General features: G+C 41.2%; 1 protein-coding gene across 1 annotated transcript in view; it reads right to left on the reverse strand.

Moving 5' to 3' along the window:
- Positions 1–10,065, reverse strand: part of myo7aa (myosin VIIAa) — a 43,406-nt gene extending 33,341 nt beyond the window's left edge. Inside the window, exons 1-11 of the mRNA XM_074641054.1 lie at positions 9,470–10,065; positions 7,262–7,375; positions 6,431–6,583; positions 4,158–4,342; positions 3,465–3,586; positions 2,482–2,624; positions 2,000–2,113; positions 1,053–1,121; positions 801–885; positions 457–533; positions 229–348 (exon numbers count right to left, since the gene is read on the reverse strand). Coding sequence (XP_074497155.1) covers positions 229–348; positions 457–533; positions 801–885; positions 1,053–1,121; positions 2,000–2,113; positions 2,482–2,624; positions 3,465–3,586; positions 4,158–4,342; positions 6,431–6,583; positions 7,262–7,375; positions 9,470–9,574 — 1,287 coding nt within the window. The 5' untranslated portion in view covers positions 9,575–10,065. The remainder of the gene's footprint in view (positions 1–228; positions 349–456; positions 534–800; positions 886–1,052; positions 1,122–1,999; positions 2,114–2,481; positions 2,625–3,464; positions 3,587–4,157; positions 4,343–6,430; positions 6,584–7,261; positions 7,376–9,469) is intronic.
- Positions 10,066–11,030: the final 965 nt, after the last annotated feature.

Below are 11,030 nucleotides of genomic sequence, written 5' to 3' on the forward strand. Positions count from 1 at the left end.
ATATTCCATTTCTGCTGAGAGATCCCCTGAAATGCTACATACTGGACCTTTAAAATATTGGCTTTGCAAATTTTGATGAGGAAAGAAACACATTCAATACATTGGTCGAAAAGAAAACTCCACAGTGCACCTTTAACCTCCTGTGATGGATCTTAGTTTCTGGCTCATATTTAAGGCCATACATGATAATGTGTTGATTATGTAAGAAACAATAATAAAAGACGTCACCTTAACGAAAGCGTCCCGTACATCCAGAGCTTGTTCCATGCTGAGCGGGGTGGAGACGGTCTCTCCTCTGGTGATCAGAGTTCGGCTGGTCACACAGTTCATCAGGTCCTTCCCATCCACCTGAAAACACACACACACGCACACACATACACACACTGTTTGATCTTCGTCATCCTCAACTCATCTTCTAGAAGTCACACTAAAATGAAGTGTGTGTGTGTGTGTTACCTCCAGCAGCGTAGCAGCAGTGGTGAGGTGAGTGCTGCGGACGACCTCGCAGGCATCCAGGTTGTCGTAGGTACGAGCTGCGGGGTCAAAGGTCAACAGAGTATATAAGAAACACACAAATAAAAATAAGTTTTATAATTGAAGGCATTCGCTCAGGTGGGCTGTGGTGGCTGGACGGGAAGAACAATGTTCAGAGAGGGTGCAGTAAGAAAATCAACCTGAAACTATAGACGTGAGGAGGTGCAGAGAGAGACCTAGAAGCACAGAGGAACCGTGAACTGGGAAACACACCAGAGCAGCAACAAAGTAATATGTTGTGTTGTAAAATTTTTTTTAAATTTTACCTTCATATCTGAGGTTTCCCATGTGTAATATAGCAGCCAGCAGTTTAGAAATCTCCCAGTTCTCTTTGTCTGTGAACATTAGTACCTGCAGAACAAAGCAACGCAAAACTGTAAATCCTGATTGAAATTTATCAGTTTCTTTCAAATAAGAGTAACATTTAATCAGTTAAAGCCTTTAAGTAGCTACTAAGTGATAAAGTTACACCTGGAGCTGATGTCTCTTTGCTGTCAGTGTGTGGTTTTAATCAGTACCTTCATTGCAGAGCGGATGTTGGAGTACTCTTTCAAGTCGTCTCGGCCATCACACACTGTACATTTACCCTGCAGAGAAACAGAGAGGTAATCAAATATTAAATATCATCAATTTGTTGAGGCAAATACGTTCTTGTGAGTATTTTGTCCTTTTATATTTCCGACTGTTATCAGGTCATTAAATGTACGTTATCAGTGGTTATAAGCCTCATAGATGTGAGTCAGTAGGGCTCTGCTACACCCATTAGTAGGTTTTGTTGTCTATTCGCATGGTCGATCACCGAAAGAAGGAATAAGTGAGGAGGATAGTGACCTCTAGTGACCGTACTAATTATAACCGGAGCAAAAGCGGAAGTGAGGCGCTGTAGTATAGACAGCGTGAAACTCCATATGGATGAGATGATTGAGGATGTGACACAAAACACAGGGCTGTTTTTCCCAAGTGGTTTTGTTGCCTAAACCTAAAGAAGCTGTTTTGTTTGTATTCACAACGTAACGTTTCATTCAGTTTTACATGTTACAAAGTGTTGTTTTTAAGTTTCGCTTTCACTTTTACAACGTAGTAGGCCCCTACTGACCCACATCTATAATGCATATAGCAAGAAATAACGTACATTTAATGGCCTGACAACAGTCGACTCGTGTGCTACATCAGTGAAAGAGCCCTCGCTGTTTGACGTTAAAGGACAAAACATCCTTGAAAACTTTTCAGATATCAAACTCGTATTTTAGCTGGTGGCCGTATCTCAACTTCTTATCATCATCTCTCTTTTTGTCAGTGTTTAAGGGTGAAGTTTCCCTTTAAAGCTGTTTGGATGTCCTAACAGTTGTCCTGACTCAAGTGACCATTCACTTACTGCAAAGGTCAAAGGTCTCAACAGCTAACAGGTTGCTAATGACGTGACTGACACAGCTTACACGAGGATGAAGGTGACGCGTTAACTCACTATGGTCAGGTAGGTGTAGTCGGTGGCTTTGCTCAGCCCCAGCTTCTTCTTCTCGTCTGCAGTCATGCCCTTCAGCATGCAATAGAAGACGTGGTAGTTCCTCTCATCGCGGGCCTGCAGAGAGAGAGGACATCATCATTACATCTGATTAAATATTACATTCACATGTTACAGCAGCACAGACACGGGCTGAGAGGAAAGAAAACAGATACATAACTATTTAAATGAAATAAAAATAAAATAAGTATTAGAAAAATATATAGATATGACATATAAAAAAAGCATTATACAATAAAATACTCTGACTATAACTTAAACTTAGGTCCTAGATGGACCAGGTATCGTCCCTACAGTGACGACACAATAGCTTCTACATTTAAACAGAAAAATGGAAAAAGATTTCAAAATATTTAAATCGCTGTGAAAATTTAGTTTTTTTTAAAGAGTCAAAAGTTTGAGCAGGTGGACAGGTGTTATCGTACCTGTCGACAGACTCTGGATTTCTCCAGCAGGTATTGCTCTATCTTGGCTCCCTCTATGGCTCCTCTCTTGTTGAAATGGATGTCGATGTATTTCCCAAAACGAGACGAGTTGTCATTGCGGATTGTTTTAGCGTTGCCAAAGGCTGGAAGATAAAAACAATAGAAACCAGTGATGATGATGATGTAATATGGATGCATGGATAAATGTGTATGAATGAACCCAGTTTTGACCGGTGAAAATAAGTTGAAGGTGGAACAGGTGTGCGAAACTTCGCATAAATAGAGCCGGGGCGGGCGTTGTTTTAAACATCTTCTTTGGGAAAAACTGAAACAATCTGATGTTCGCATCGCGTCCACTTAGGAAGAGATGTTAGAGTGTAAATGATGCCTGCATCCCTCTCTCTTCCCCATAGAGAGTATGTATACAGTATATATATAGAGAGAGATATATCTCTCTCTAGATATAGATAGATATACTGTATATTGTATGCACATAGGATCACTGGGTGACCAGAACATTTTATCATCTTGTCCCAGACTTCAACCTAAATCGAGTTTTTTTAAGAGCAGAGCCAAGAAGCATGCAATAACAACACATTCTCATCCCGACTCATCACAAACCACCGCTTTGTCACGCCCCTTGGCGTCCCTTTAGGTTTTCACATCAAAAACCCTTAGTTAGGTTTAGGAAAAAACTACACGGTTGGGCTTAGAACTGCTACGTTTATATAGTGAAAATTAAACTGAACATTGTGAACACAGGACACAAATGAACAGCTGATTGTAAAGTGAAAGTGAAATTTAACGCACGGGACACAAACAGCGGTCTCCTGGCTGAAAGCCTTGTTGTTTGTTGAATGCCGATGGCTGTGACAATGCATTGGTGTTTGACGCCCTGGTAATGAGAACGGGCTGGCCATGAAAATGCAAACCGTGTGTGTGTGTGTGCGTAGGTGTGTGTGTGTGTGTGTATGAGTTCCTACCTTCTAGTATAGGGTTGGCCTCCAGGACCTGCTGTTCTATCCAGGAGTGTTGACCGCTGATGGCCGCCAGGAACTGAAGGATCAGTTTGGTGCTTTCTGTCTTCCCTGCTCCAGACTCACCACTAACAAGTCACAAATACACACACAAGCATTTTATTTTGGTTGGTACATTTGAAAAATTTGATGCCCAAGGTTTAATTAAATCCTCTCTCCTTTCTGACCAGTGAGTAAATGCTTACACTGCACCACCAGAGTGTGTGATAATGCCACTGAAGATTTCTAAAGTGACTATTCACTCTGAAGTCATACTGCAAAGTAGATACGGTGCAGGTAACCAAAAGCAGAACTGAAAATGTCTGCTTCAGTGTGATTTGGGTAACCAGTGTCTCAGAGGTCCACTGTCTGAGTTTTGCAGGTACTTGATCATAAACCAAAATATTTGACAAATTAAAAGTTTGACCTGATGATGGTTCTAGATGAAAAGTTAAGGGATCACAGAAGCTTGCAAAGACTGAAAACATCTGCACCAAATTGCACGATAATCCATCCAATAGGTGTCGAGATATTTCTCTCTGGACCAGGGAGGTGGACCGACCGACTGACCGACAGTCATCGTGGTTAAAGCTGAAATCTTTGCCACATATTAGAGATTTGAGCCGCTTTTACCTGCAGAACCTGAACTCTTTTGTATACCTGATGATACAGCATTGGTCGCGGTTGTTCCTCTGCATGTTGAAGTAACAGTTGTCAGCAATGGCAAAGATGTGGGGCGGCATTTCACCAATCTTCTTATTGGTGTAGAGGCGGATCTGGTCGGCCGTGTAGATGGGCAGCAGCTGGTAAGGGTTGACGGCCACCAGGATGGAGCCGGTGTATGTCTGCACACAGAGAGGAGAGGATGAGCTGTTTTAGGGCTTTTTAAGGCTGATGTGATGTTGATTTTTTTTCAATGAAGCTGCATGTTTGAGCAATTTCATGCAAATTCTTAAGACATAGTGGACAGCAGGGTTGGTAGAAGTATTCAGATCCTTAAAGCTGAAGACTTCCTGAAACCTACAAGTCAGGAAGGAGCATGAACCTTAATATAAATTATCAATATTATCACTGATGTACGGAAGCCCTAAACGGACATTTTTTTAATGCCCTTATCTCGAGATCACAAATTAATTATGTATATGTATATGAGTAAAAAGTACTATATTGGTTTCCAAAATGTAGTGGACTAGAAGTATAAAGAAGCACAAAATGGAAAATACTAAAGTACAAGTACAAGTACCTCAAAATTGTACTTAAGTACAGTAATTAAGTAAATTCCACCACTGAATATTTCACTGTAGAAATGTCAAACTTTTATTTTGGAATTGAGGAACAATGTGTTTAATAGCACCTCAAGTATTCAGAAATGTAGCTCAGCTATTTCAAGGTGCAAATCTGGGACCTTTACTTTCAAATATCTCTAAATTGATACAGTAAAAATGCTGGATTTTGTGTCTGTGTGCAGTCAGAGATGTCTTCTCTCGGGCTCGGGCTGGCGGAGGGGAGATGAGGTGACGCAGGTCTCGTAGCTCAGGTGGTGAAGGATGACAATGAGAACGGATCAGTGTTTCGCTACGAGAGAACAGACGGCCATGTTGGAAACAAATCAACATGCAACAACCAGGCTGCAGCGCTGAGAGAGTCAGTCCCATAAAACACGACACCGCCAAAGCTTCAACGATTAAAAAAAGTAGCTCTTTTACCCGCCAGGTCCATCTAGTTTTTAAGTCATGACATCCATGATTTCTTTTTTTTTCAATTTCAAGTTTATGAGGCAGAACACTGCTAACATGAAACCTTCAAAACGTGCAACATACATGCAGTTAACAGATACAGTTCAATAGGAAATATACTGCATGTTGCTGTTTTTGAGGCCGTGCAGGTGTTTGCATTAAATACATGTATTAAGTGCACTATTTTCCGCTGAGGTGGGATCTGTCTCCAGCCATGCTTGACGTGCAGCAGCTGACTTACCCTGCCACCACAGTTTGTCTTCAGAGGAAACAGGAAAAGGTGAGGAAGAAGGAGGAGGAGGAGGGCAAGAGGGAGAATAAAGAAGCAAGAAGTTGAGATGAGAGCAGAAAAACAGCCAACAGTAGACGTCTGAGGTTGGATTTGTGAGATAATACTGAGGGAGTGTTACTGTACACCTGTCTGCCACAAATATATATTTTATTTTATATTTTATATATGTTATATTTGATCCCTATATTTTAAGTTCTGCACTATTTTATATCTTAGATTCTCATTTTTACTTGTGTTTTTTTATTACATATTTAATGAGTGTTGTTGGAGGGAACCTGAGATATAATATTTTTTATTGCCAACGACTGCTCCGCTGTAATTGTTGTGTATATGACAATAAACTGCAACAGTTAGCAATCTAGCAGTTTTTTTTTTCTTTATCGACATAACATCCACAGAAAGATTGCCCTTGTCTTGTTCTGCCTTCGAGTCATGACAGAAAATAGCAGAATTAGTAGCAGAGTGCACAAAAATAAGCCAACAATATGGGAAATAATATGCATAATGTGTGAATTTAATACCGTATACTCAATTTAAATCCTCAAATAAAATGCTTCTTCTGGAGCTGTATGACTCTGATTTACACCGTGGTATTAACTTGCAATCTGTATCTGGTTGAGAAAAACATGTTAATGCAGGTGTAAATATGTGCAGAATGCAATTTGATCATATATCAAATGCAATCTGTACAATTTAAAGAAAAACTCCAGGTCACGTACAGTAACTCTATGTGCTCTAATAGGTAGTAGTCTGCCAGAATTTGGGTTGTATTGAAATAATGAGAATACTTATTAATGAAAACACTGGTGATCAGATGAGTTTTTCTCAGTATCTGATGAGCAGGTTGTATAGAACAGTATCAGTGTGCAGCAGTGGTATAAGAAGAGCACTGCAGTAATACTCACATATATGAGTTTTTCTCTGTATCTGATGAGCAGGTTGCGGAGGATGCCAGCTTCGTTGAGGTCTCCCAGGCGGATCATGTCCTCCACACCGTGGATGGAGGTGGGATGCATGGGCTTGATGTTGGTGGCATTCTGGGGGGAGATCCAATGCTCCTGGTGGTGGTGGTGGTGGGAGGGGTGTAAATTTCACTCTCATAACTTGGATAATCAAATAAAATGGTGGAGGTTTATCATAGTGAACTATATAGTAGTATAAGGCAAATTTCAGACACAGTCTAGCAGGCTCCCCACAACATAAAAAACAGTGTTTTTAAAGGTACAGTGTGTATGATTTGGCGGCATCTAGTGGTGTGTTTGTAGATTGCAACCAGCTGAGTACCCCTCTGCTCACTCCTCTCTTTCCAAGACTGCGGTAACGTTCGCCTCGCTCAGAGCCCATCCTTACCATAATAACACTACTTTAGGAGCGACAGAAGTCTGATGGCGGGTCGCGGTACCACGGTTTAGCACTATGCAGCTCACGTTACTGCAGTTTCCAAAGTGTGTCGAAGAACTACGGAGGCCTTCAGGTGATGTAAAAACGTGAAAGTCGTTTGGTTCGTCCGTTCTGGGCTACTGTAGAAACATGGCGGACTCTTGAAGAGCACCCGCTCCCTATGTATGAAGGGCTCATTCTAAGCTAACGGAAACATGAGTCTTAGTTTCAGGTGATTATACACTAATGAAAAAATAGTTGTGAATATTATATTCCATTTCCTTCTAATAGATCCTCCGAAATGTTACACACTGGACCTTTAACTGAGTGTAACACAAAAGTGTTTCATCACTTACGTTTCCTTCATCGTCCAACACCTGGATCTGTCCCGAGTCACAGAGTTTGACCACTGCGCCGACCGACACCTCAAACTCCCGACCGGTCTTCAAGTCCAACCAGACATAGTCGCCCTGGAAGGAAATAAAAAATGAAGGTCAAAACCAGGATAAGGATTGGGATCATAATTTAGTTTAATCACTGTCAGAGAAAGAATCACAATTTCAAATCAAGGTCAGAATAACAGCAATGAGGACAATCGCATGAGGAATCAGACCCAGAAATGAACCATGACCTTATTACAGCATGCAAGTTGATTAGACCCATGATTATAATACATATTTCTGTGTTTAAATATCTGAATCATAACAACCATTTTCACACTGCACCAGGCTTAATACAGTCTGGAGACATGTGAACTGTGGGTTAAATAAGGCCTCATATCATCTTACTCTACAGCTATGGGCTGACCTTTACTTCCTTTACTACGTTAATTGATGCTGTTACATTAAGACTCTGCAGGGTTAGTACATTAATTCTAGTATTTGAATAAATGGTGCAGTGCGAAAAGGGCGAAATGAACCCCGGATGATCTCCTGGTCCAGTCTGGACTGGAAGCTTCTGGAAAGGACAAAACACAACATGTGTACCAATTTGTCGAGGTGGACGGGGAGGACATCTAACCAGCAGACAGTCGTTATGTAGGAGAGGAAAGAAGGGTTAGTACAGACGGCTGAATGAACGCCATCAGCAGATATCGACACATCAGAAGCATTTAAATACTTTTATATCAGTATCAACCCTTCAGCCCCTGTAGGCCTGAAAGGCGTCTCTGAAAAGTTACTCCGTCCTGGATGCAGGTAGTCGGTTACAATAACAAAACATACTGCTGTTCTGAATGTTTTCCAAACATCTGGAGAAAAGAAATCATGTTTGTCGTTCGCAACCAATGCTAACATGTATAGGTGCGTAAAACAAAGATATACAGCTAACCACACCAGAACCAAACAGAAACAGTGTTTTTGACTTTTATTTGCGGAGTTTTTCAGTGTTAAGAAAAGATTGAGTATACAGATCATCAGAGGAGAATTGTATTATGCTGCAGTAGCGGTTTTAGAAATCTCTATGGATGTTTTGATTCAAGTTTTTTCATGGCCCCAATGCATCAAGCTTTTTTAAAGTGCTCAATACGAAATTCACAGCATATCTATTGGCTCCACACAGCTCTCAACATGGTGACGGCTGAGCCATCGGCAAAAGCAGCAAACAACGGCAACAGTGCTGACAGAGCGTGTTAACTTGGGGGGAAACCGGAGGGTGGGTGCTACGCTTCTGCAACAGCACCGTCGGTCAGGACGCCGTTATCAGCTCACAAGACCAGCTATTTTTTCACACAGAGGTGTGAACTGGAGGTGCTGGTAGGTTTGTTACCTTTGTACAAAGCCAGGGTAGCTGTTTCCCCTGTTTCCAGTCTTTGTGCTAAGCTAAGCTAACCAGCTGCTGTAGCCTCACACTTAATATCAGAATGATATCGATCATCTCAACAAGCTCTTGGTAAGAATAAGCATATTTCCCAAAACGTCTAACTTTTCCTCGAAGGAAGAGTAGAGATAAGAGTTTGCTTTTGTTGCTCACAAACAAGGCCGCAAATTGTCGCCTTTGTGCCACACAAACACACAAACACACACACACACACACACACACACACACACACACACACACACACACACACACACACACACACACACACACACACACACGTACGCTAAAAACTTAAACACAGTTTTCAGATATACAATTATGATTCATGACTCCGAACAGATTCACAACTGAAAACCACATTCCTGTGATTCATGGATAATTATTTTAACACACAGTTCCGCAATATTATAGATAAGACAGCATCTCTCTCTCTCTGTCTCTCACACACAAACACACACACACACACACACACACACACACACACACACACACACACACACACACACACACACACATACACACACACACACACACACACACACACACACACACACACACATACACACACACACATACAGATATCACAAACCACACAGAAATATAATTAATATTTGATGCATGAAACAAGGGAACACACGCACGTATCCTACGCAACACAAATCCCACAGAGTATAAACATACAATTATGACTCATGAAACTTAAAACACACACACACACACACACACACACACTCAGAGTTGCGTACCGGCAGCAGTGTGCTCTGTTTCATCACAGTGTTGACGTTGCGTAGCAGAGCCCATTTGGCCAGATCCTTCTCATAAAGTTCCACATATTCCCGACGCTTGTACATCTCCACGTGCACAGTCCCAACTCCCACAGTCTGACAATGATATCTGATGTGAGCAGACTTCTAGTCTGCACAGACATGAACAGCAAATATCCACAAGTACAGGTGGAAAGGTGTGTAAAAAGATTTCTTCCTTACACACACGGGTGGGCATGAATTTCCAAATATCCATGTAACATTTGCTGGCTATAAAGCTGTCATAAAAACACTGAGATGGTTCACATGGTTCAACTCCAGCAGATCACCACATGTCACCTCCGTTTCTCTTCCCTGTGTTCATCCAAAGAAAGCTTTAAGTGATGATGTCAAGGAAAACAGGTCCAATATCATCATCTTATAATCTAACAGGGTCAAACATCCTGGTTGACCTTCAGTCCCGTCTCTCTGGATCCACCTTGATATTGAAAATATCTAATAAAATCCAGCCTTCTGCTAATTTTCAGATCACTTTGAAGTTTCCAGTGCATCCAGTAACATTTTTGGGACAATCCTCCTGCTCTCTCTCTCTCTCTCTCTCTGTCTCTCTCTCTCTCTCTCTCTCTCTCTCTCTGTTAACCCAGCCCCCCAACAACCTCCTCTGTCGCCCATGGCAACAAGATGTCACTTCCTCCTCAGGTGTGTCCTAATGTTTGGTGTTGGATTTCTGTACAGATAAATACACTACAGGCTCTTACTGCGATGTACATTCTGAAACATTAAGGACATTATTAGTATACGACAATACTGATACTAATAATAACAATTATAATCCTTTGCAATAATGTACACAACAATGTGCGTATAGGTACTGAGGAATGACCTGATGTTTAATGAATCGTTAATGAGTTCCTGAATCAAGGACTAAATAGCTGAGAATGACGAGTTACTAGAGAAGAGGCTGGGAGATACTTTATTAATGAATTATTAGGTGATGATTAGTTAATAAATATCTGTGAATCAGAACCACTTTCTTCATGAATCGCTCTGTGTTCCCTTCAGAGTTAAATGTTGGAGATCCTGAGGGGGACATGAATGTCTGGACAAGACTTCATGGTAATCCTTGTTGAGATATTAACAATATTTTAGACCAACCCGGTCAATAAATAGCACAATATTACACAGATATTCCACGTGTCATGAAGACGCGTTTTAGGCTGTGCTTTGGTTCAGTGTTAATTAGCACATTTTTGCATGCTAACACAGAGAACCTGATATACTGTACATCATATTCGCGTAACATCAGCATTCTAGCATTGTCATTGTGATGTTGCTTGTATTTAGCTTTAGTTCTGTCTTTTTTTCGTTGTTGCTTTCCTTCCTCCTCTGAAAGAAGAGAGAGAGAGAGAGACGGGAAGAACGCTAGCTGAGATGTGAGGTGGTGACTAAGGATGTGTGTGTGATGAATGGTGTTTGAGTGTGTGTTACATATATGTCTGTTTAATTAAGTAAATACTCTCTCTGGCAAACTGAGCCACCTGAA

The sequence above is a fragment of the Sebastes fasciatus genome, chromosome 7 (genome assembly GCF_043250625.1).
Source record: "Sebastes fasciatus isolate fSebFas1 chromosome 7, fSebFas1.pri, whole genome shotgun sequence".
Lineage (NCBI taxonomy): Eukaryota > Metazoa > Chordata > Actinopteri > Perciformes > Sebastidae > Sebastes > Sebastes fasciatus.